The sequence below is a fragment of the Oncorhynchus mykiss genome, chromosome 9 (assembly GCF_057628025.1).
Source record: "Oncorhynchus mykiss isolate SJ-2025 chromosome 9, ASM5762802v1, whole genome shotgun sequence".
Taxonomy (NCBI): domain Eukaryota; kingdom Metazoa; phylum Chordata; class Actinopteri; order Salmoniformes; family Salmonidae; genus Oncorhynchus; species Oncorhynchus mykiss.
Window position 1 is genome coordinate 12,712,429 of NC_143030.1, and position 27,358 is coordinate 12,739,786.

The 27,358-nt window shown below is 43.7% G+C and overlaps 1 protein-coding gene across 6 annotated transcripts in view; it reads left to right on the forward strand.

Moving 5' to 3' along the window:
* The window catches only part of LOC110531426 (diacylglycerol kinase eta), an 88,775-nt gene extending 61,653 nt beyond the window's left edge, over positions 1 to 27,122 (forward strand). For 2 of the 6 annotated variants that reach the window (XM_090183470.1, XM_090183473.1), the window contains 8 exons: positions 10 to 169; positions 327 to 435; positions 838 to 977; positions 1,951 to 2,035; positions 2,196 to 2,287; positions 4,534 to 4,633; positions 5,280 to 5,425; positions 5,706 to 5,953. In XM_090183470.1, coding sequence (XP_090039596.1) covers positions 10 to 169; positions 327 to 435; positions 838 to 977; positions 1,951 to 2,035; positions 2,196 to 2,287; positions 4,534 to 4,633; positions 5,280 to 5,425; positions 5,706 to 5,811 — 938 coding nt within the window. In that variant the 3' untranslated portion in view covers positions 5,812 to 5,953. Of the gene's footprint in view, positions 1 to 9; positions 170 to 326; positions 436 to 837; positions 978 to 1,950; positions 2,036 to 2,195; positions 2,288 to 4,533; positions 4,634 to 5,279; positions 5,438 to 5,628; positions 5,954 to 8,635; positions 8,735 to 9,389; positions 9,475 to 9,663; positions 9,772 to 10,124; positions 10,222 to 11,117; positions 11,226 to 12,066; positions 12,181 to 12,500; positions 12,636 to 12,928; positions 13,093 to 17,066; positions 17,182 to 17,822; positions 17,913 to 22,090; positions 22,211 to 22,342; positions 22,452 to 23,085 lie in introns of those variants that run through there. The other 4 variants (XM_090183469.1, XM_090183471.1, XM_090183474.1 and 1 more) reach the window with 3 other exon arrangements.
* The last annotated feature ends 236 nt before the right edge of the window (positions 27,123 to 27,358 follow it).

Below are 27,358 nucleotides of genomic sequence, written 5' to 3' on the forward strand. Positions count from 1 at the left end.
TCTCTCCAGGCTTCTGGAAGGCCACCTCTACCTCCTGCACCTCTCCTCTCCTGGTCCTCTGTAACTCTAAGAGTGGAGACAACCAAGGAGTTAAGTTCCTGAGGAAGTTTAAACAGCTCCTCAACCCTGCACAGGTCTTTGACTTAATGAATGGAGGGCCTCAGCTGGGGTAAGAGTTATATATCTTGGTTTTATGTCTTTGGTGATTATCTTGGTTATTCATCATCTTTGGCTTTATACAATATGTGATGTTTGAATATCTTTGATTTCATATAATCTTTGACTATGAGAGGTGCTCCACTGATCCCTTGTCTCTCCCTCTGTAGTCTGCGTGTGTTCCAGAAGTTTGCCACGTTTCGTATCTTGGTGTGCGGAGGAGATGGCAGTGTTGGTTGGGTGCTGTCTGCACTGGACAAACTAAACCTGCACAAACAGGTAGGACTGAGAGAGAGAGTGAGACATGGAGAGAGAAATACAATGTGGAGAGACATAATATGACATTTGAAATGTCTTTATTCTTTTGGAACTTCTGTGAATGTAATGTTTACTGTTCATTTTCATTGTTTAATTCACTTTTGTTTATTATCTACTTCACTTGCATTGGCAATGTTAACACATGTTTCCCATGCCAATAAAGCCCCTTGGATTGAATTGAGAGATACAAAGAGAGCGATTCTGACCTGTACCAGTAACAGTCTTTTCAAATGTCTGTGTGTATCTATCTTTATTTGTCCTGTGTGTTGTCCCTCTCCCTCCCTCCCTCTCTCCCTCTCCCCGTCCCTCTCCCTCTCCCTCTCCCTCTCCCTCTCCCTCTCCCCCTCCCTCTCCTCTCTCCAGTGCCAGCTAGGTGTGCTCCCCCTGGGGACAGGTAATGACCTAGCCAGGGTGCTGGGCTGGGGAGCGCTGTGTGATGATGACACTCAGCTGCTGCAGATCGTGGAGAAGCTGGAGAGAGCGACCACCAAGATGCTGGACAGGTAAGCCAGGGAACAGGCCTCTCGACCTCAATTGACGGATGAACGAATACCTGTATTACCCCGAAGGGGGACGAAAACCATGTATTTACACAGGCAGTTACAGTGCAGTTATGAAAAGGTATTTTTATTTCTACAACTAGGGAATAAAAGGTATCTTGAAGATATGAACGAAGTGGGACAGGATACTGAGTCGGTGAATAGTGAACTAACAGAGGATTGATGTCAGGGGGACAGGAGATGACTGAGCTTTCTATCCTGTATCTGTCTTCAGGACTGGATCAGTCATTTCCTGCATGATCCCCTTCACATGGTTATTATCACCATAGTGAAGGATTTAATTAATTAATTAATTAACCCCCCCCCACACACACACACACATGCACAAGCTTACGCGCACACACACACACACACACACACACACACACACACACACACACACACACACACACTCACAAACTTACACACACACTCACAAACTTAAACACACACACACACACACAAACTTACACACACACACAAACTTACACACACACAGACACACAACACTTACACACACAGACACACAACACTTACACACACACAGACACACAACACTTACACACACACAGACACACAACACTTACACACACACAACACTTACACACACACACACAGACACACAACACACACACACAGACACACAACACTTACACACACACAGACACACAACACTTACACACACACAGACACACAACACTTACACACACACACACACACAAACTTACACACACACAGACACACAATACTTACACACACACACACACACACACACACAACACTTACACACACACAACACTTCTTATGGAAGACTGAAGGATTACATTGAGTCAGATTAACTGTCAATGTCTGCGATTTGCTGTTGATTTCCCGGCATTTGACGTGTGTGTGTGTGTGTGTGTGTGTGTGTGTGTGTGTGTGTGTGTGGTGTTCTCAGGTGGAGTGTGATGACATACGAGCTTCCCACCAAACACTGTCCAATGGTGAAGGAAGACTATTTTAGTCCCGACTCACCCTTACAGGTACTATAGGGCTCCGGTTTGAGCCGAAAAGACGCCGCAGTTTCTCAAAATAAACAGGCTTTATCACGCAACTGGTTGTTTCTCTCTGAGCCGAAATGACACCTCAGTTTCTCAAAATACACAGACTTTACCATGAAACTGGTTGTTCCTCTCCCCTCAGGTCCACATCACTCAGTATGCAGACTCTGTGGCCTCCCACCTCACCAAAATCCTGGACTCAGACAAACCCACTGATGTCATATCCTCTGCCAAGTACGTGCACTGCATGCTGGGCTGCGGGGTGGTGCAGGAGGGAGGGAGGGAGAGGGATGGAGAGAGGGAGGGAGGGATCATGTCTGAATATCCTGGGGATGTCTGGAATGAAGGAGGAGGGAGTAAAGGAGAGAGAGGGAGGGGGAGGAGATTATCTTTGAAGAGGTGGGGAAGGGAGAGGGAGAGGAGAGAGGGAGGGAGAGGTAGAGTACCCCTGAAGAGGGAGGGAGTGGGGAAGGGAGAGGAGAGAGGGAGGGAGGGAGGGAGAGGTAGAGTACCCCTGAAGAGGGAGGGAGTGGGGAAGGGAGAGGAGGGAGAGGTATAGTACCCCTGAAGAGGGAGGGAGACGAGGAGAGAGAGGAAAAAGGGAGGGAGAGGTAGAGTATCTAGGATAATACTGGGGAAGGGAGAGGCGTCACCATGGAGTATCTCTGAGGGAGGGAGGGAGTGGGGAAGGGAGAGGTAGAGTATCTGATGAGGGAGGGAGAGGTAGAGTATATCTGATAATACTGGGGAAGGGAGAGGTAGAGTATCTGATGAAAGAGGGAGAGGTAGAGTATATCTGATAATACTGGGGAAGGGAGAGGTAGAGTATCTGATGAGGGAGGGAGAGGTAGAGTATCTGATGAAAGAGGGAGAGGTAGAGTATCTCTGATAATACTGGGGAAAGGATAGGTAGAGTATCTCTGAGGGAGGGAGTTGGGAAGGGAGAGGTAGAGTATCTCTGGGAGAGGTAGAGTTTCTCTGATGGGCGAGGTAGAGTTTCTCTGATGGGCGAGGTAGAGTTTCTCTGATGGGCGAGGTAGAGTTTCTCTGATGGGCGAGGTAGAGTTTCTCTGATGGGCGAGGTAGAGTTTCTCTGATGGGCGAGGTAGAGTTTCTCTGATGGGCGAGGTAGAGTTTCTCTGATGGGCGAGGTAGAGTTTCTCTGATGGGCGAGGTAGAGTTTCTCTGATGGGCGAGGTAGAGTTTCTCTGATGGGCGAGGTAGAGTTTCTCTGATGGGCGAGGTAGAGTTTCTCTGATGGGCGAGGTAGAGTATCTCTGGGAGAGGTAGAGTTTCTCTGATGGGCGAGGTAGAGTTTCTCTGATGGGCGAGGTAGAGTTTCTCTGATGGGCGAGGTAGAGTTTCTCTGATGGGCGAGGTAGAGTTTCTCTGATGGGCGAGGTAGAGTTTCTCTGATGGGCGAGGTAGAGTATCTCTGATGAGAGAGGGAGAGGTAGAGTATCTCTGAGGGAGGTAGAGTATCTGATGAGGGAGGGAGAGGTAGAGTATCTCTGAGAGAGGGAGAGGTAGAGTATCTCTGAGAGAGGGAGAGGTAGAGTATCTCTGAGAGAGGGAGAGGTAGAGTATCTCTGAGAGAGGGAGAGGTAGAGTTTCTCTGATGGGTGAGGTAGAGTTTCTCTGATGGGTGAGGTAGAGTTTCTCTGATGGGTGAGGTAGAGTTTCTCTTATGGGCGAGGTAGAGTTTCTCTTATGGGCGAGGTAGAGTATCTCTGATGGGCGAGGTAGAGTATCTCTGATGAGAGAGGGAGAGGTAGAGTATCTCTGAGGGAGGTAGAGTATCTGATGAGGGAGGGAGAGGTAGAGTATCTCTGAGAGAGGGAGAGGTAGAGTATCTCTGATGAGAGAGGTAGAGTATCTCTAATGAGAGAGGGAGAGGTAGAGTATCTCTGATGAGGTAGGGAGGGAGTGAGGAAGGGAGAGGAGAGAGGGAGGATGTCTGTATTGATTCATCTCACTGTTCAGTCCCTGTGCCAGCTGGGTTACACAAGACTTAACACTACTTAGGGGACATCATCAGTGCATTAGGGTATAGACACTACTTAGGGGACCTTATTAGAGCTGTAGAGTGTACTACTTAGGGGGACTTTTGAAGTGCATTAGGCTTCAGACACTCCTTAGTGTTGACATCATCAGTGCAATAGGGGATGTCATGTCGGCTCTGTACTTATATTGAATGTGTATCTCTCTCCCCTGAAAGGTGAAGTAGGGTTTAAAAATGAATTTTCATGCAGTAGATAATACAGGAATGGAGGTATCACTCTCTCTCTCTCTCTCCTCCCATACACTCGCTCTCTTGCTCTCCTTCGCTCTCTGCCTCCACCCCACTTACCCTCTCTCTTGCTCGCTCTCTCTCTCCTTCAAACTCCATCTGTCTCTCTCTCTCCCTCTCCTTCCAACTCCCTCCCTCTATCTCCTCTCTCTCTGTCTCCTCTCTATCTCTCTATCCATCTATCTATCAGGTTTTTGTGTGGGACGGTGAATGATTTTGTAGCAGAGGTGGGGAGAGCGTATGAGAGAGCCACAGAGAACAAGGAGGAGGCCGATGCTATGGCCAAGAAGGTCTGTGTGTGTGTGTGTGTGTGTGTGTGTGTGTGTGTTAATGTGTGTGTATTATATAACAGATTGTATAATACATCTAACCAGTGGGCTGGAGAGGTGTGTGTGTGTGTGTGTGTGTGTGTGTGGGTGTGTGGGTGTGTGGGTGTGGCCGGCCGGCCGTACAGTAGCATCCAGGTCAATATAAATAAATAAACTAGTTAGTTCTGTCTACATCCCAAATGCAACTCTATTCACTTTATAGGGCACTACGTTGTACCAGACCCTTATGGGCCCTTGTCTAAAGTAGTGCACTATATAGGGAATAGGGCTCCATTAGGGATGTAGGCAGAAGCCTCTAACTGGCTAGAGGCCAGTATAATAATGTACTATTTAAACAAAAAAAAACATTTATTCATATATTCCAATTGAGTGGATTCTGCTTCTGCATTTACATAATGTATCTGTTGTATTGAGCTGAACTGACAACCCAAACAGACCTATGCCACTTGTAGAACAGGATGTTCACTTGTTACCCTCTCTCTGTCTGTCTCTCTCTCTGTCTGTCTGTCTGTCTCTCTCTCTCTCTGTCTGTCTCTCTCTCGCTCTCTGTATGTCTCTCTGTCTGTCTCTTTCTCTCTATCGCTGTCTGTATGTCTCTCTCCCTCAGTGTACTCTGTTGAATGAGAAGCTGGACAGCCTGGTGAAGGCTCTGAGTGAGGAGGCTGATGCCAAGGTGGTACCAGTGGGCAGCGTGCCACCCCACGAGGACCAGGAGGGGGCCACAGACACCCCTGGAGGGGAACCCCAGCCCCCGTACAGGTCATGGTTGGGGTCAATTTGAATTTTTAGTGAATTCATGAAGGGATTTGATAAATAAAAAAATACATGCTTTTCAGTTTGATTTAAGTCATTGAAAATATCAGCTTTTTTTTTTTTTTTCAATTATTTAATTGGAATTTCATTTGACTTCCTGAATTGACTGACTGGAATTGTAATTGTCTCCAACCCTGGTACAGGTCCAGAGAACAGCTGATGATGAGAGCTAACAGTCTGAAGAAAGCCCTGAGACAGATCATAGAACAGGCTGGGAAAGGTACAGGTCCAGAGAACAGCTGATGATGAGAGCTAACAGTCTGAAGAAAGCCCTGAGACAGATCATAGAACAGGCTGGGAAAGGTACAGGTCCAGAGAACAGCTGATGATGAGAGCTAACAGTCTGAAGAAAGCCCTGAGACAGATCATAGAACAGGCTGGGAAAGGTACAGGTCCAGAGAACAGCTGATGATGAGAGCTAACAGTCTGAAGAAAGCCCTGAGACAGATCATAGAACAGGCTGGGAAAGGTACAGGTCCAGAGAACAGCTGATGATGAGAGCTAACAGTCTGAAGAAAGCCCTGAGACAGATCATAGAACAGGCTGGGAAAGGTACAGGTCCAGAGAACAGCTGATGATGAGAGCTAACAGTCTGAAGAAAGCCCTGAGACAGATCATAGAACAGGCTGGGAAAGGTACAGGTCCAGAGAACAGCTGATGATGAGAGCTAACAGTCTGAAGAAAGCCCTGAGACAGATCATAGAACAGGCTGGGAAAGGTACAGGTCCAGAGAACAGCTGATGATGAGAGCTAACAGTCTGAAGAAAGCCCTGAGACAGATCATAGAACAGGCTGGGAAAGGTACAGGTCCAGAGAACAGCTGATGATGAGAGCTAACAGTCTGAAGAAAGCCCTGAGACAGATCATAGAACAGGCTGGGAAAGGTACAGGTCCAGAGAACAGCTGATGATGAGAGCTAACAGTCTGAAGAAAGCCCTGAGACAGATCATAGAACAGGCTGGGAAAGGTACAGGTCCAGAGAACAGCTGATGATGAGAGCTAACAGTCTGAAGAAAGCCCTGAGACAGATCATAGAACAGGCTGGGAAAGGTACAGGTCCAGAGAACAGCTGCTGATGAGAGCTAACAGTCTGAAGAAAGCCCTGAGACAGATCATAGAACAGGCTGGGAAAGGTATGACACAGGGCCTTCAAGTCAGACCCTTTCACTTGTTTCACATCTTGTTACGTTACAGCCTTATTCTAAAACTTTCCCTCCATCCTGACTAGTCTCCCAGTCCCTCCCGCTGAAAAACATCCCCCACAGCATGATGCTGCCACCACCATGCTTCACCGTAGGGATGGTGGCAGGTTTCCTCCAGATGTGACGCTTGGAATTCAGGTCAAAGAGTTCAATCTTGGTATCATCAGACCAGAGAATCTTGTTTTTCATGGTCTAACAGTCTTTAGGTGCCTTTTGGCAAACTCTAAGTGGGCTGTCATGTGCATTTTACTGAGGAGTGACTTCAGTCTGGCCACTCCACCATAAAGGCCTGATTGGTGGAGTGCTGCAGAGATAGTTGTCCTTCTGGAAGCTTCTTCCATCTCCACAGAGGAACTATAGAGCTCTGTCAGAGTGACCGTTGGGTTCTTGGTTACCTCCCTGAACAAGGCCCTTCTTCCCCGATTGGTCAGTTTGTCCGGGCAGCTCTAGGAAGAGTCTTGGTGGTTCCAAACTTCTTCCATTTAAGAATGATGGAGGCCACTATGTTCTTGGGAACTTCAAAGCTGCAGAAATGTTTTGGTACCCTTCCCCAGATCTGTGCCTCGACACAATCCTGTCTCAGAGCTCTACAGACCATTCCTTCGACCTCATAGCTGTAAGGCTGTAATGTAACGAAATGTGGAAAAAGTTGAGGAGTCTGAATGCTTTCGGAAGGCACTGTACATGTACACAAACAAGAAACACACATATAATTAATAATTATACACGGTTACTGTACACACACGTACAGAAGCACTCATGTACTGAAAACACCCACATAACACCTAACATTGTCTGTCTGTCTCTGTCTCTGTCTCTGTCTCTGTCTCTGACTCTCTCTCTCTCTCTGACTGTCTCTCTCTCTCTCTGACTGTCTCTCTCTCTCTGACTGTCTCTCTCTCTCTCTCTGACTCTGTCTCTCTCTGTCTCTCTCTGTCTCTCTCTCTCTGACTGTCTCTCTCTCTCTCTCTGACTGTCTCTCTCTCTCTCTCTCTGACTGTCTCTCTCTCTCTCAAATTCAAATTCAAGCTGCTTTATTGGCATGAAAAACATTGTGTCAATATTGCCAAAGCAACAATGTATACAATATACATTGTAACAAAATTGTAAATGATAGCAAATAATAATATAAAATGGTAGTAAATAATAATACAAAAATAAATACAATAAAATGGTAACAGTCTACAGTAAACATTAATAATTATAGTAATAACAATAATAGTAATAATAAGAAAGTTACTGTTTACTATGCAGATGTTATTATTCAGTGTCCCTCAGGCTATGGCAGGAAAATACATATTTGGCTGCAAGAGGAGCCATTGCTCCTTCGCCCATGAGTATTCTTAGTTTTTCCTCTGGGTTCAATTTGTAAAAATGTGGAATATATGTAGTCATTTCTGTGAATAATGAATCTCTTTGTGAGGAATATTTATCACAGTAAAGGAGAAAGTGCATCTCTGTCTCTACCTCCCCTGTCATGCAGTGACCACATACACGCTCCTCTTTGGGTAGCCATGTCTTTTTATGTCTGCCGGTTTCTATTGCCTATCTCTCTCTCTCTCTGACTGTCTCTCTCTCTCTCTCTGACTGACTCTCTCTCTCTCTCTCTGACTGTCTCTCTCTCTCTCTCTCTCTCTCTCTGACTGACTCTCTCTCTCTCTCTCTGACTGACTCTCTCTCTCTCTCTCTGACTGTCTCTCTCTCTCTCTCTCTGACTGTCTCTCTCTCTCTCTCTCTCTGACTGTCTCTCTCTCTCTCTCTCTCTGACTGTCTCTCTCTCTCTCTCTCTGACTGTCTCTCTCTCTCTCTCTCTGACTGTCTCTCTCTCTCTCTCTCTCTGACTCTCTCCCTCTCTCTCTCTGACTGTCTCTCTCTCTCTCTCTCTGACTGTCTCTCTCTCTCTCTCTCTCTGACTGTCTCTCTCTCTCGTTCTCTCTCCTCTCTTTAGTGGTAGATGAACAGAACAGACACACTCATATCCAGCACATGTCTTCCTCCTCGTCCATAAAGAGAGAGAACAGTGAGGAGCTGACAGAGCCAGAACCACGTGAGTGACAACCAGTTAAAATAGCAGCGCAGTTACAATACATTATACATTTTCATAATATCATTATGACACTTAGTAAGTGATACCATGAAGACGTTATGGACAAATTACAGTCTTTGTTCCGTCATTTTATCAATTTCTTAATTATGAATCCTACTCTAAAATCTTTGTACCTTCCATTTCCAGTCAATGGTATGTATTGGACTGAGGGCTCAGTTAAAGGTGCACTATGCAGAAATCAACCCACCATTTCCTGGTTGCTAAAATTCAAAAATTCAAATGGCCTAATTTAAGTCATTGATTAGAGAATCATTGTACCATCTAAACTGCTGTGAAATATATTTTCCTTAAACAATAATATTGTATTTTCAGCTGTTTGAAGCTGGTGTACAAAACCCAAAGTAAAAGATGCAAAAACTTAACTTAAGAACAGGAAGCATAGAAATTGGACACATAGAACAGATGTATATCTTCTTAGACTTGCCCTCATTGAGGATGACAGATCTATAACTCACATTTCTGTGTGAATTTGGTCGGGTCTCCCAAAAACGTACAAATTGTAGCCTTAATAGTTTATTTCTAAATAACGATGTCCAAAACAAATCTCTCTTAATATCCTCTTTCTTGGTCCATTTATCCATGATGCCTCTCTCAGGTCACATCAGTTTGAGTCCCACAAGTTCCTCTAGCATCGTCTTGGAGAAACCAGAGAGTCTCAGCCCTCCATCCTTTAACGAAGAGTAAGAATCAAATCAATCCATCAATGTGTTCATCATTAAGGATATGACAGTGGTTGTGATGTACCTCAAAGTTACAATTGTTTTTTTTTTTTCCATAACTCAAATGATCACAATACATTGCTATATCTTAAAAGGTCATGTATTGAGGATGCTAATGATAGTTGTGTGTGTCTGTGTGCTCCTCCCTAGTCAGTGTTCAGAGAAATGTGTACTGAACAATTACTTTGGGATCGGTCTGGATGCTAAGATCTCCCTGGAGTTTAACAACAAGAGAGATGAACATCCCAAGAAATGCAGGTACTGCCTGCATGCTCATGAACACATAAGCATTCAAGTTGAAATGTAACATTCTGTGTGCAGTTGTTGATATTTTTTATGTTGATATTTTGAGTCTCCTCTTTCTATTTCTATCCCCCTTCTGTGTCTCTCTCTGTGTCTCTCTCTGTGTCTCTCTCTGTGTCTCTCTCTGTGTCTCTCTCTGTGTCTCTCTCTGTGTCTCTCTCTGTGTCTCTCTCTGTGTCTCTCTCTGTGTCTCTCTCTCTGTCTCTCTGTCTCTCTGTCTCTCTGTCTCTCTGTCTCTCTGTGTCTCTCTCTCTCTGTCTCTCTCTGTCTCTCTCTGTCTCTCTGTGTATGTCTCTCTCTCTCTGCAGTAGTCGTACTAAGAACAAGTTGTGGTATGGGGTGATGGGAACCAAGGAGCTGGTGCATAAGACGTATAAGAACCTGGAGCAACGGGTACTGTTGGAGGTAAGGTCACAGACACGGGTAGTGTTGGAGGTAAGGTCACAGACACGGGTAGTGTTGGAGGTAAGGTCACAGACACACGGGTAGTGTTGGAGGTAAGGTCACAGACACACGGGTAGTGTTGGAGGTAAGGTCACAGACACACGGGTAGTGTTGGAGGTAAGGTCACAGACACACGGGTAGTGTTGGAGGTAAGGTCACAGACACACGGGTAGTGTTGGAGGTAAGGTCACAGACACGGGTAGTGTTGGAGGTAAGGTCACAGACACGGGTAGTGTTGGAGGTAAGGTCACAGACACACGGGTAGTGTTGGAGGTGATAGACAGTAACATGTTGTTTAGTGGATCAGAATCATCCTACCGTTGACTGACTTCACTCTCTCTCTCTCCCGTCCCTCTCCATCTCTATCTCTCTCTCTCCCGTCCCTTTCCCTCTCTATCTCTCTGTCTCCCGTCCCTCTCTATCTCTCTCTCTCCCGTCCCTCTCCCTCTCTCTCTCTCTCCCGTCCCTCTCCCTCTCTCTCTCTCTCCCGTCCCTCTCCCTCTCTATCTCTCTCCCGTCCCTCTTTCTCTCTCTCTCTCTCCTTTCTCTTTCTCTCTCTCTCTCCTTTCCGTCTCCCTCTCTATCTCTCTCTCTCCCGTCCCTCTCCATCTCTATCTCTCTCTCTCCTGTCCCTCTTTCTCGCTCTCTCATTTCTCCCTCTCTTTCTCTCTCTCTCTCTCCTTTCTCACGCTCTTTGTCTGTCTCTCTCCCTTCTCCCTCTCTTTCTCTGTCTCTCTCCTTTCTCCCTCTCTTTCTCTCTCTCTCCTTTCCCCCTCTCTCTCTCTCTCTCTCTCTCTCTCTCTCTCTCCTTTCTCCCTCTCTTTCTCTCTTTCTCTCCTTTCTCTTTCTCTCTCCAGTGTGATGGTGTCTCTATATGTCTGCCCAGTCTTCAGGGACTAGCTGTCCTCAACATCTCCAGCTATGCAGGAGGAATCAACTTCTGGGGTGGCACCAAAGAGGACAGCGTTAGTACTTCTCTGTTTACATTTAGACACAGTCTTATTCATTATTGAATTGAATTGAATTGTTGACAATGATTTTGAATGTGCATTTGATCCCAGATTTCCTCACACTGTAAAAACATGAATCAAAACTCTTGCTTCCAAAGTGGTCTTCGATGGCATTCCGTAACCAGAATAGAATGTGAATCCTTACTGAGGGTTAAATGTAGTATCATTGTTACTGAAGGTTAAATGTAGTATCATTGTTACTGAAGGTTAAATGTAGTATCATTGTTACTGAAGGTTAAATGTAGTATCATTGTTACTGAAGGTTAAATGTAGTATCATTGTTACTGAAGGTTAAATGTAGTATCATTGTTACTGAAGGTTAAATGTAGTATCATTGTTACTGAAGGTTAAATGTAGTATCATTGTTACTGAAGGTTAAATGTAGTATCATTGTTACTGAAGGTTAAATGTAGTATCATTGTTACTGAAGGTTAAATGTAGTATCATTGTTACTGAAGGTTAAATGTAGTATCATTGTTACTGAAGGTTAAATGTAGTATCATTGTTACTGAAGGTTAAATGTAGTATCATTGTTACTGAAGGTTAAATGTAGTATCATTGTTACTGAAGGTTAAATGTAGTATCATTGTTACTGAAGGTTAAATGTAGTATCATTGTTACTGAAGGTTAAATGTAGTACCATTGTTACTGAAGGTTAAATGTAGTACCATTGTTACTGAAGGTTAAATGTAGTACCATTGTTACTGAAGGTTAAATGTAGTATCATTGTTACTGAAGGTTAAATGTAGTATCATTGTTACTGAAGGTTAAATGTAGTATCATTGTTATTGTGAAGAACTTTGGTGCCCCGTCGTTTGACGACAAGAAGCTGGAGGTGGTGGCTGTGTTTGGCAGCATGCAGATGGCTGTGTCCAGAGTCATCAACATCCAACACCACCGCATCGCACAGGTACCACACACACACACACACACACACACACCACCGCATCGCACAGGTAACACACACACACACCACCGCATCACACAGGTAACACACACACACACACACACACACCCCACCACATCGCACAGGTACCACACACACACACACACACACACACACACACACACACACACCCCACCGCATCGCACAGGTAACACACACACACACACACACACCATCGCGTCACACAGGTGACACACACACACACATTTATTTTCCTCTCTCCCCCCTCCATCTCTCTCTCTGTCCCTCCCCCTCTCTCTCCTTCTCCTTCTCACTTTCTCCAGTGTCGTCAGGTAAAGATCACTATCCTAGGAGACGAGGGGGTACCAGTACAGGTGGATGGAGAAGCATGGATTCAGCCCCCAGGGATAGTCAAGATCACACACAAGAACAGAGCTCAGATGCTAACCAGAGACAGGGTAGGTGTGCGTTTTGAGCAGTAAGCTTCTGTCCCGGGACATTTCTGACGCACCTAATTCCACTTAGCAGATATTAGTTTGGTTTGTCCAATGAGGTGAGTGTCGGGCTGGAACAGAAGCCTACACGCACCAGGATTGAGGAACACTGCATTAGGGCAACAGATTTATCTGAGAAACCTCTACGCATCCATCATGTCCAGTCTGTTCATTCTATTTCTACGTTCCAGAACTTTGAGAGGACTCTGAAGTCTTTCTATGGCTCTAATTCTATCTGTTCTGTGTTTACATTGCAGAACTTTGAGAGGGCTCTGACGTCATGGGAGGACAAGAGGAAGATTGACAGCTACCATTCCTCCAGGCCCCGCCTCAACTCTCAGCAGTCTATGGAATACCTCACAGAGGAGGAGTGTGCTCAAGTACAGCAGCTGGGCTTGGTGGCAGACACGCTCATCACTAGGTGTGTGTGTGTGGGTGTATAGAGGTAGCATGGGCACAGGGTGGGTGTATAGAGGTGTATAGAGGTAGCATGGACACATGGTGGGTGTATAGAGGTGTTTAGAGGTAACATGGACACAGGGTGGGTGTATGTAACATGGACACAGGTTGGGTGTATAGAGGTAGCATGGACACAGGGTGGGTGTATAGAGGTGTATAGAGGTAGCATGGACACAGGGTGGGTGTATAGAGGTAGCATGGACACAGGGTGGGTGTATAGAGGTAACATGGACACAGGATGGGTGTATAGAGGTGTATGGAGGTAGCATGGGCACAGGGTGGGTGTATAGAGGTAGCATGGGCACAGGGTGGGTGTATAGAGGTAGCATGGGCACAGGGTGGGTGTATAGAGGTAGCATGGGCACAGGGTGGGTGTATAGAGGTAGCATGGGCACAGGGTGGGTGTATAGAGGTGTATAGAGGTAACATGGACACAGGATGGGTGTATAGAGGTAGCATGGACACAGGGTGGGTGTATAGAGGTAGCATGGACACAGGGTGGGTGTACAGAGGTGTATAGAGGTGGCATGGACACAGGGTGGGTGTATAGAGGTACTATGGACACAGGGTGGGTGTATAGAGGTGTTTAGCGGTGGGTGTATAGAGGTGTATAGAGGTAACATGAACACAGGGTGGGTGTATAGAGGTGGCATGGACACAGGATGGGTGTATAATTTGGGACTTTAGGTCTAATCAGTTTGACTACTGAAAACAACATCTAATAACTGATAATACAGTGCATTGCGAAAGTATTCGGCCCCCTTGAACTTTGCGACCTTTTGCCACATTTCAGGCTTCAAACATAAAGATATAAAACTGTATTTTTTGTGAAGAATCAACAACAAGTGGGACACAATCATGAAGTGGAACGACATTTATTGGATATTTCAAACTTTTTTAACAAATCAAAAACTGAAAAATTGGGCGTGCAAAATGATTCAGCCCCTTTACTTTCAGTGCAGCAAACTCTCTCCAGACGTTCAGTGAGGATCTCTGAATGATCCAATGTTGACCTAAATGACTAATGATGATAAATACAATCCACCTGTGTGTAATCAAGTCTCCGTATAAATGCACCTGCACTGTGATAGTTTCAGAGGTCCGTTAAAAGTGCAGAGAGCATCATGAAGAACAGGGAACACACACAGGCAGGTCCGAGATACTGTAGTGAAGAAGTTTAAAGCCGGATTTGGATACAAAAAGATTTCCCAAGCTTTAAACATCCCAAGGAGCACTGTGCAAGCGATAATATTGAAATGGAAGGAGTATCAGACCACTGCAAATCTACCAAGACCTGGCCGTCCCTCTAAACTTTCAGCTCATACAAGGAGAAGACTGATCAGAGATGCAGCCAAGAGGCCCATGATCACTCTGGATGAACTGCAGAGATCTACAGCTGAGGTGGGAGACTCTGTCCATAGGACAACAATCAGTCGTATATTGCACAAATCTGGCCTTTATGGAAGAGTGGCAAGAAAGCCATTTCTTAAAGATATCCATAAAAAGTGTTGTTTAAAGTTTGCCACAAGCCACCTGGGAGACACACCAAACATGTGGAAGAAGGTGCTCTGAACTTTTTGGCAACAATGCAAGACGTTATGTTTGGCGTAAAAGCAACACAGCTCATCACCCTGAACACACCATCCCCACTGTCAAACATGGTGGTGGCAGCATCATGGTTTGGGCCTGCTTTTCTTTAGCAGGGACAGGGAAGATGGTTAAAATTGATGGGAAGATGGATGGAGCCAAATACAGGACCATTCTGGAAGAAAACCTGATGGAGTCTGCAAAAGACCTGAGACTGGGACGGAGATTTGTCTTCCAACAAGACAATGATCCAAAACATAAAGCAAAATCTACAATGGAATGGTTCAAAAATAAACATATCCAGGTGTTAGAATGGCCAAGTCAAAGTCCAGACCTGAATCCAATCGAGAATCTGTGGAAAGAACTGAAAACTTCTGTTCACAAATGCTCTCCATCCAACCTCACTGAGCTCGAGCTGTTTTGCAAGGAGGAATGGGAAAAAATGTCAGTCTCTCGATGTGCAAAACTGATAGAGACATACCCCAAGCGACTTACAGCTGTAATCGCAGCAAAAGGTGGCGCTGAATAATTTTGCACGCCCAATTTTTCAGTTTTTGATTTGTTAAAAAAGTTTGAAATATCCAATAAATGTCATTCCAGTTCATGATTGTGTCCCACTTGTTGTTGATTCTTCACAAAAAAATACAGTTTTATATCTTTCTGTTTGAAGCCTGAAATGTGGCAAAAGGTCGCAAAGTTCAAGGGGGCCGAATACTTTCGCAATGCACTGTACATACAGTAGGCTAACTGTTACAAAATGGTAAATAGTTACCCTGATTTGTGTTCATGATGATGTAATGTCATTTAAACGTACTGTTACTCCTCAGTGTAAACATGAAGCTAGTTTGGAGTGTCTATCTCAAAAGGTTTAAGAGTAGAAGCATTTACACTTTTTTCCATTTAAATGAATGGAACATTGCAATGCATTAACTCATTTGCATAATGCGTACTATAAAGAAAATCTAATCTCATAAGTTGTTTCAAATATTTACAAAATCTCAGTTTTGCATTAAAGCATGAAGATTCGTATCTTGAGATATTGGACATAAGTGTTGAATTTAAGATTCCAGACAGATGATTTGCTCTGGGGTTATCACTGACCTGTACTTGACCTTTTTGACCTGACAGATGATTTGCTAAAGGGTTATCACTGACCTGTACTTGACCTTTTTGACCTGACAGATGATTTGCTAAAGGGTTATCACTGACCTGTACTTGACCTTTTTGACCTGACAGATGATTTGCTAAGGGGTTATCACTGACCTGTACTTGACCTTTTTGACCTGACAGATTATTTGCTAAGGGGTTATCACTGACCTGTACTTGACCTTTTTGACCTTTTCCAATCACTTGAAAATAAGACATCTCAGCAGTGGTGAGTCCTGTCCTGTGTTCTGTGTTCCTGAGAAGCTGCTGCAGAACATGGAATAGAAAGTATAAAACCAGAACCAAACTGTCATTTTGACCCTTGACCCAAGTTTAGGCCTATTTAGACAGGAAATACATGTTTCTAAAATGTAATTACGTTTGAAAAAGTAGTGACGTTTCAATTCAAAAAGTCTAATTCAATGGTTTCATTTCTATCACAGTACTTAATACAGTGTTGTATTGTCCAATAGGATAACATGAATACAGTGTTGTATTGACCAATAGGATAACATGAATACAGTGTTGTATTGTCCAATAGGATAACATGAATACAGTGTTGTATTGTCCAATAGGATAACATGAATACAGTGTTGTATTGTCCAATAGGATAACATGAATACAGTGTTGTATTGTCCAATAGGATAACATGAATACAGTGTTGTATTGTCCAATAGGATAACATGAATACAGTGTTGTATTGTCCAATAGGATAACATGAATACAGTGTTGTATTGTCCAATAGGATAACATGAATACAGTGTTGTATTGTCCAAAAGGATAACATGAATACAGTGTTGTATTGTCCAATAGGATAACATGAATACAGTGTTGTATTGTCCAATAGGATAACATGAATACAGTGTTGTATTGTCCAAAAGGATAACATGAATACAGTGTTGTATTGTCCAATAGGATAACATGAATACAGTGTTGTATTGTCCAATAGGATAACATGAATACAGTGTTGTATTGTCCAATAGGATAACATGAATACAGTGTTGTGTTGTCCAATAGGATAACCTTAATACAGTGTTGTATTGTCCAAGAGGATAACATGAATACAGTGTTGTATTGTCCAATAGGATAACATGAATACAGTGTTGTATTGTTGTATTGTCCAATAGGATAACATTAATACAGTGTTGTATTGTTGTATTGTCCAATAGGATAACATTAATACAGTGTTGTGTTGTCCAATAGGATAAGAGATGCGGCTAAGACACACAAGCTGGTGGAACAGGAGTTAGCTCATGCTGTCAACGCCAGTGCCCTAGTCCTCAGTGAAGCCTTCCCCTCCAAGCCGTCCAGCCCTGAGGTAAGACAACTACACTACCCAGCAGCCACTCTACATGTCTATAGCTACCCTTCCCATGATCCCTTTCCTGATCAACATGATTTATTTCAACGGTATTCAGATCAAAAGGATGATGTATAAGAGTTTGTGTTGTGTGTTCAGGGCTTTTCCAATTTCTTTACATCTCTGAACATCAAAAGGGGGAGGAGCTATAGGAGGATGGGCTGGTGGGAGGAGCTATATGAGGATGGGCTGGTGGGAGGAGCTATAGGAGGATGGGCTGGTGGGAGGAGCTATATGAGGATGGGCTGGTGGGAGGAGCTATAGGAGGATGGGCTGGTGGGAGGAGCTATAGGAGGATGGGCTGGTGGGAGGAGCTATAGGAGGATGGGCTGGTGGGAGGAGCTATAGGAGGATGGGCTGGTGGGAGGAGCTATAGGAGGATGGGCTGGTGGGAGGATGGGCTCGTTGTAATGGCTGGAATGGAATGAATGAAACAGTCACAAGTGTGGTTTCCAGATGTTTGATAGCGTCCCATATATTCCATTCCAGCCATTACAATGAGCCTGTCCTCCTAGAGCTCCTCCCACCAGCCTCCTGTGGTAAAATGGGTAACTCTCCATTTTGAAGTGTTGTCCTCACCAGTTGTCTGTGCTCTTCAGTGTCTGAGTCGCAGTACAGCAGTGGAGATCGTGAACAGCAGTAGAGTCCTTCAGCTGGAGACCACGATGCTGCTGGAGGGGAAACTACTGGTATACTATAACCCCCTACTAGTATACTATAACCCCCTGCTGGTATACTATAACCCCCTACTAGTATACTATAACCCCCTACTAGTATACTATAACCCCCTACTAGTATACTATAACCCCCTACTAGTATACTATAACCCCCTACTGGTATACTGTAACCCCCTGCTGGTATACTATAACCCCCTACTAGTATACTATAACCCCCTACTAGTATACTATAACCCCCTACTGGTATACTGGTATACTGTAACCCCCTACTGGTATACTATAACCCCCTACTGGTATACTATAACCCCCTACTGGTATACTATAACCCCCTACTAGTATACTATAACCCCCTACTAGTATACTGTAACCCCCTACTAGTATACTATAACCCCCTACTAGTATACTATAACCCCCTACTGGTATACTATAACCCCCTACTAGTATACTGTAACCCCCTACTAGTATACTATAACCCCCTACTGGTATACTATAACCCCCTACTGGTATACTGTAACCCCCTACTAGTATACTATAACCCCCTACTAGTATACTATAACCCCCTACTAGTATACTATAACCCCCTACTGGTATACTATAACCCCCTACTGGTATACTATAACCCCCTACTAGTATACTGTAACCCCCTACTAGTATACTATAACCCCCTACTAGTATACTATAACCCCCTACTAGTATACTATAACCCCCTACTAGTATACTATAACCCCCTACTGGTATACTATAACCCCCTACTAGTATACTGTAACCCCCTACTAGTATACTATAACCCCCTACTGGTATACTATAACCCCCTACTAGTATACTATAACCCCCTAATGGTATAATATAACCCCCTACTAGTATACTGTAACCCCCTACTGGTATACTATAACATCCTACTGGTATACTATAACCCCCTGCTGGTATACTATAACCCCCTACTAGTATACTATAACCCCCTAATGGTATAATATAACCCCCTACTAGTATACTGTACCCCCTACTGGTATACTGTAACCCCCTACTGGTATACTGTAACCCCCTACTGGTATATTGTAACCCCCTACTGGTATACTGTAACCCCCTACTGGTATACTGTAACCCCCTACTGGTATACTGTAACCCCCTACTGGTATACTGTAACCCCCTACTGGTATACTGTAACCCCCTACTGGTATACTGTAACCCCCTACTGGTATACTGTAACCCCCTACTGGTATACTCTAACCCCCTACTGGTATACTCTAACCCCCTACTGGTATACTATACCCCCTACTGGTGTACTGGTATACTATAACCCCCTACTGGTATACTGGTATACTTTAACCCCCTACTTGTATACTGTAACCCCCTACTGGTATACTGGTATACTGTAACCCCCTACTGGTATACTGTAACCCCCTACTGGTATACTGTAACCCCCTACTGGTATACTATAACCCCCTACTGGTATACTATAACCCCCTACTGGTATACTATAACCCCCTACTGGTATACTATAACCCCCTACTGGTATACTATAACCCCCTACTGGTATACTATAACCCCCTACTGGTATACTATACCCCCTACTGGTATACTGGTATACTATAACCCCCTACTGGTATACTGGTATACTGTAACCCCCTACTGGTATACTGGTATACTGTAACCCCCTACTGGTATACTGTAACCCCCTACTGGTATACTATAACCCTCTACTGGTATACTATAACCCCCTACTGGTATACTATAACCCCCTACTGGTATACTATAACCCCCTACTGGTATACTATACCCCCTACTGGTATACTGGTATACTATAACCCCCTACTGGTATACTGTAACCCCCTACTGGTATACTGGTATACTGTAACCCCCTACTGGTATACTGTAACCCCCTACTGGTATACTGTAACCCCCTACTGGTATACTATAACCCTCTACTGGTATACTATAACCCCCTACTGGTATACTATAACCCCCTACTGGTATACTATACCCCCTAATGGTATACTATACCCCCTACTGGTATACTATACCCCCTACTGGTATACTGGTATACTATAACCCCCTACTGGTATACTGGTATAATATAATCCCCTACTGGTATACTGTACCCCCTACTGGTATACTGTTATACTATAACCCCTTACTGGTATACTATAACCCCCTACTGGTATACTGGTATACTATAACCCCCTACTGGTATACTGTAACCCCCTACTGGTATACTGGTATACTATAACCCCCTACTGGTATACTATAACCCCCTACTAGTAAACTGGTATACTATAACCCCCTACTGGTATACTTGTATACTGTAACCCCCTACTGGTATACTGTAACCCCCTACTGGTATACTGTAACCCCCTACTGGTATACTGTAACCCCCTACTGGTATACTATAACCCCCTACTGGTATACTGGTATACTGTAACCCCCTACTGATATACTATAACCCCCTACTGGTATACTGTAACCGTAACCCCATACTGGTATACTATATCCCCCTACTGGTATACTATATCCCCCTACTGGTATACTATAACCCCCTACTGGTATACTGTAACCCCATACTGGTATACTATAACCCCCTACTGGTATACTCTACCCCCTACTGGTATACTGGTATACTATAACCCCCTACTGGTATACTGGTATACTGTAACCCCCCACTGGTATACTATAACCCCCTACTGGTATACTGGTATACTGTAACCCCCTACTGGTATACTGTAACCCCCTACTGGTATACTGTAACCCCCTACTGGTATACTGTAACCCCCTACTGGTATACTATAACCCCCTACTAGTATACTATAACCCCCTACTGGTATACTGTAACCCCCTACTGGTATACTATAACCCCCTACTGGTATACTGTAACCCCATACTGGTATACTATAACCCCCTACTGGTATACTCTACCCCCTACTGGTATACTGGTATACTATAACCCCCTACTGGTATACTGGTATACTGTAACCCCCTACTGGTATACTGTAACCCCCTACTGGTATACTATAACCCCCTACTGGTATACTATAACCCCCTACTGGTATACTATAACCCCCTACTGGTATACTATAACCCCCTACTGGTATACTATAACATCCTACTGGTATACTATAACATCCTACTGGTATACTGTAACCCCCTACTGGTATACTGGTATACTATAACCCCTTACTGGTATACTATAACCCCTTACTGGTATACTATAACCCCCTACTGGTATACTATAACCCCATACTGGTATACTATAACCCCCTACTGGTATACTATAACCCCCTACTGGTATACTGTAACATCCTACTGGTATACTATAACATCCTACTGGTATACTATAACCCCCTACTGGTATACTGTAACCCCCTACTGGTATACTGGTATACTATAACATCCTACTGGTATACTATAACATCCTACTGGTATACTATAACCCCCTACTGGTATACTGGTAGACTGTAACCCCCTACTGGTATACTATAACATCCTACTGGTATACTATAACATCCTACTGGTATACTATAACCCCCTACTGGTACACTGTAACCCCCTACTGGTATACTGGTATACTGTAACCCCCTACTGGTATACTATAACCCCCTACTGGTATACTGTAACCCCCTACTGGTATACTATAACATCCTACTGGTATACTATAACATCCTACTGGTATACTATAACCCCCTACTGGTATACTGTAACCTCCTACTGGTGTACTATAACCCCCTACTGGTATACTGTAACCCATGGCACCACACATGACCCTGGTTCACAGTACAGGACCAACCCCTACTGTACGGCTCTGGTTCAGCTAATATAGTGAATTCGTAAACTGACCAACTCAGTACAGATTGTCTAATTGGTTCTGTTCTGTTTGGCTCAGTAGTGTGAAAAAAGGTTTCTAATAGTATGTCTGTGTTATCTATCTCCTCCCCTTTCTCCTCCCTGTCCTCCCTCGCTCTTCCTTCTCCTCTCTCTCTCCCCACCCTCTCTCTCCTTCCATCTCCTTCCCTCTTCTTCCTCTCTCCCCTCCCTCTCCTTCCATCTCCTTCCCTCTTCTTCCTCTCTCCCCTCCATCTCTCCTCCCTTCTCCTTCCTCTCTCCTCCTTCCCTCTCTCCTCCCTCCCCTCATCTCTCCCTCTCTTCTCCCCCTTCCTCCCCTCTCTCCTCCACCTTCCTCCCCCGTCTCACTGTTTCAGGTGGACTCTCCCCAGGAAGAGGAGCTCCTCTCTACTCTCAGCAGTCTGAGCGCTGAACTCCACAAGCTGGACGACATACACTGGATCTGCCCTGCCATGCACTGCTCTGAGGAGGTGGCTGTGAGTGTGTGTTTGCAATCAAAAACAGCAGGAGTCATTTTTATTCAACCAGTCAACTTTTATTTATCTCCTTCCGTCCTCCCTCTATCCTTTCGCTCTCTCCTTTCCTCTCATCCATCTCTCTCTCTCCAGGACACTGTGAGGGTGAGCGGTAAGAGCAGTATTAAGATGAAGATGATGCCCAAGGTGAAGAGGGAGAGAGAGAAGCTCCACAAGCAGAAGTCCAATAGCTCTCTGTCAGGTAAGGATACAGGCCAGGCCCCCTGCTTTGAGGCCTGAAGCACAATAGGAAACTAGGCGGCCATTTTGGTTTTAACACAAGCATTTTGGGTCTAAGGCCCAGTGTTGATGGCAACCAAGAGTAAGAACTTGATTATTGTCTGGGGATTTTCTTACCAACCCTGGTCAAATATATGTGGAATTATGAATAACTTGTTATTGGACCACATGGGGCAGCAGGTAGCCTTGCGGTTAGAGCTTTGGACCGGTAACCAAAAGGCTGCTAGTTCAAATCCCTGCGCCATCAAGGTGAAAAATCTGTCTGTGTGCCTTGAGCATGGCTGTCTGTGTGCCTTGAGCATGGCACTTAACCCAAATTGCTCCAACTGTTTATAATGGCAGACCCAGAAATTGGGAATGCTAAAAAAAACACAAAAAAAAACATTTCCAATTCACACGTGTACAATAGTGCATAAGAACCCACCAAATGATTATGTATTTGTTGTGTACATTTTCTACATAATTTGCCTTTTGATTTCGAAGTTATTTGAGTTGATATATAAAGTACCTGTAGTGATTTTATAAGAGTGCCATCCAATATACTGTATAAAACAACTGGTGAACTATTGTTGTTATTGTCTGTCTCTCTCCAACAGGACCTTGGGATATTAAAGGTGGCCCAAATGAGACGGGTCCTTCAGGCAATTGAGGAACTTAAACGCAAAGGCTTAACAAGGTACACCCATCACCATGGCAGCCAGGGGAGGCGAGGGGTGTCACCCTCTTCTTCGTACGGGACGTGGGCTTTACCTACCGAGGGGTGTCACCCTCTTCTTCCTACGGGACGTGGGCTTTACCTACCGAGGGGTGAGAAGTACAAAATGATTCCACGACCCTCCCGCCTTTCAGCTAACACCTCCCCCTTGACTCTCGATGTTCTCCATTTTGAAATTAGGGAGGAGTTGTTTTTAACTAGGGGGTGTGGCTTTGCATCCTATCACCATTTGGGGTCCTGTTATTGGTTCTATTTGGCCTACTGACCCAGGAGGTGGGCGTGGCTTCTTGAGATGAAAGCAGAGAAGGAGAAGAGACGCTCTCTTAGCAACTTGTTTCCTTGACGACGCAATGTGTTTACGTAGGCGGAGCTCTCCTTTGCATGACATGAGCAGCCATTTTGTTTTTATTTTTAAATAACTCCTTTTTTTGGCAGGCGTTTACACTACCCTTCCTCTTTTCTCTTTTTTTTGTAATCTTTATTGACTTTCGTGACAACTTACAGGACTTTTTAGTTTCCTCGAGAAATCTGAAGTCCGAAGACGACTTTGCTTTCTGTTCCTATCGCCGTAAGAACAACAAAAATACAAATGAACAACAATGTAAACAACATCTCAAATTATTAACTGGAGACTCATAAATGTAAAACAAAAAATAGACTATTGCAGGGTCATATTGAGGAATGTACTACATGTGTGCGTATTACCTTGTGAATATTCATTTTACCGTGTGAATATTCATACTACTGCGTGAATATTCATATTACTGTGTGAATATTTGTTCTACCGTGTGAATATTCATACTACTGCGTGAATATGCATACTACTGCGTGAATATTCATATTACTGTGTGAATATTCACACAGTGGCCTGGCCTGATGTCTCCATCCCTGCATGCCTTCCACTCCTCACTATCCTATGAGATGGAAGAAGTAACCCAGTAGACACTGATCTAAGGTCAAGATTAGAAATCTGATCCTAGATCTGTGGTTAGGACAAACATTCACCATGAGCTTATACATTCCTTAATGGTCACGATTGAATATATATTCTCTTGTAGAAATTGGGTAGCGCCTTATCTGAAGACACTTCTGTAAACGTTTTTTTTTTTTATTATTACGTTATTAATAGGAAGAATAAATTCATAAATAATAATAAATTAGGAAATGGATACAACATTTATTACAACGTCCTGTAATATCTTGAACATTTAATTAATTTAATGCTGAACAAACTTGAAGTAATGATGTTCATAGTCAATCAGATAAACTGTTAGCTATATGAATGTGCTACTGTACCATTAGCATGCTGCTGTTAGAGGCTTTAATGAGGTACCTTTACATATGTGGGAAGTTTCTTACCAGGCGCACTGGTTTAAAATGACATATGACGATTGTGTGCGTATGTGCAAACGACACTGTGTGTGTGTCGTTCATTTTACTGTGTCGTTCGAGTTTACTGTATGTTGCCTTGCACTTTACAAAGCGAAACTTAAAGAACACATTTGTGTGTGTGTGTGTTGTAAAGTGACCGTTCACTTGTGGTTTTTATTGCTATGACAACGGTCCCTCTCCATCATATTTATGACAAATCTATACAGAGATCATTGTGTGTTAATATATAAATATAACCAAGCGAATGTTAGTGTGTGTATATATATATATTTACACACACACACACACAGTACCAGTCGAAAGTTTGGACACACCTACTGTACTCAAGGATTTTTCTTTGTTTTTACTATTTTCTACATTGTAGAGTCATAGTGAAGACATCAAAATTATGAAATAACACATGGAATCATGTATTTTAGATTCTTCAAAGTAGCAACCCTGCCTTGATGACAGCTTTGCATTATTTTGGCATTCTCTCAACCAGCTTCATGTGGAATGCTTTTCCAACTGTCTTGAAGGAGTTCCCACATATGCTGAGCACTTGTTGGGTGCTTTTCCTTCGCTCTGCGGTCCAACTCATCCCAAACCATCTCAATTGGGTGATTGTGGAGGACAGGTCATCTGATGCAGCATTCCATCACTCTCCTTCTTGGTCTAATAACCCTTACACAGCCTGGAGGCGTGTTTTGGGTCATTGTACAGTTGAAAAACAAATTATAGTCCCACTAAGCGCAAACCAGATGGGATGGCGTATCGCTGCAGAGTGCTGATTAAGTGTGCCTTTAATTCTAAATAAATCACAGACACTGTGACCAGAAAAGCAACATCACACCTCCTCCTCCATGCTTCACGGTGGGAACCACACATGCGAAGATCATCCGTTCACCTACTCTGCATCTCACAAAGAACCGGCAGTTTGAACCAAAAATCTCAAATTTGGACAGATTTCCACCCGTCTAATGTCAATTACTCGTGTTTCTTGGCCCAAGCAAGTCTCTTCTTTATATTGATGTCCTTTAGTAGTGGTTTCTTTGCAGCATTTGACCATGAAGGCCTGATTCACGCAGTCTCCTCTGAACAGTAGATGTCTGTTACTTGAACTCTGAAGCATTTATTTGGGCTGCAATCTGTTGTGCACTTAACTCTAATGAATGTATCCTCTGCAGGAGAGGTAACTCTGGGTCTCCTTTTCCTATGGCGGTCCTCATGAGAGCCAGTTTCATCGTAGTGCTTCATGTTTTTTCCTGATTGACTGACCTTCATGTCTTGAAGTGATGGACTGTTTTTTCTCTTTGGTTATTTTAGCTTTTCTTGCCATAATATGGACTTGGTCTTTTACCAAATAGGGTTATATTCTGTATACCACCCCTACCATGTCACAACACAACTGATTGGCTCAAACGCATTAAGATGGAATGAAATCCCACAAATTAACTTTTAACAAGGCACACCTGTTAATTGAAATCCTTTCCACGTGACTACCTCATGAAGCTGGTTGACAGCATGCCAATAGTGTGCAAAGCTGTCATCAAGGCAAAGGTTGGCTACTTTGAAGAATCTCAAATATAAAATATATTTTGATTTGTTTAACATTATTTTGGTCACTACATGATTCCATATGTGTTATTTCATAGTTTTCATGTCTTCACTATTATTCTACAATGTATACAATAGTAAAAGTAAAGAAAAACCCTTGAATGAGTAGGTGTGTCCAAACGTTTGACTGGTACTGTACATGTTTTGCAGGGTTGCAAAATTCCGGTAACTCCCCAAATTCCCATGCTTTATAGAAATCCTGATTGGAAGATGTTTTAACCCGAAGGGAATCAGCGGGAAATCCAGGAATCCTCCAACAAGGAAAGTCACAGGAATTTTGCAACCCTGATGTTCTCAGTCAACACATCCTAATCTCACGGAAGAACGTATTCTCAAACATGCTACTGCAAGGTTACTCCAATGGTATGCCAACCGTTCCTTAGCAACTGTTTGTGTGTCTGTTGCGTGGTACTAGGATATCGGTACTGAACAGTGTTGAAGTCTTCACGTGACATGAAATATATAGCTGTCAATCGCCAAGGTACTGAGAGGAACGGAGAACAATGCAACAACATATCAAGTCATTTAGGATTTGAAAACGTCTTGTCGGACTACATGTATGTCACATGCCACGGTTGCGTGTATTTGACGATACGTTTTTGTGAACTCACTTTGTCTTGTGAACGCCCCCCTTACAGACAGAAGGGCAATGCTCAAAGCTGGACTTGATGTTGCACGTTGTTTGTTCAAAGATGTTGAATAATATTGTGCTGTTAATTGGTTGTGCTGGTTGATTGCTGTAACCGGGCTGGGAGGTTAGCCTTTGGACCTAACATGATTCCGTAGTCCTAAGTGTCAAGATGTTGTATATTATACTATTTAATGGTATAAATTGATAAGAAGGGATGTGATTGTGAATTGAATTGTGAATCTTTGATGTCATCATGTATTGGACTTGATTGAGTATTCCAAATATACGTTTTTTTCAGCTTCGAGCCAAACCATTATTTTGACAGGTTACTCGACAGAAATGTTTACTTTGCCAATAAGATAATGATCGTGCCTAGAAGCGATGATTTTACTTGTTTTACAGGCATATGATTATTTTTTATCAGTGACTTTAGTCTGTGATTCGATCAAAAGGCGCGTTGTCGTCGACTAGAACTCTGCACGTGACTTTCAAAGGTCATTTACGATGTCCCAGGGTTGAACTTTGGTCTTAGCCT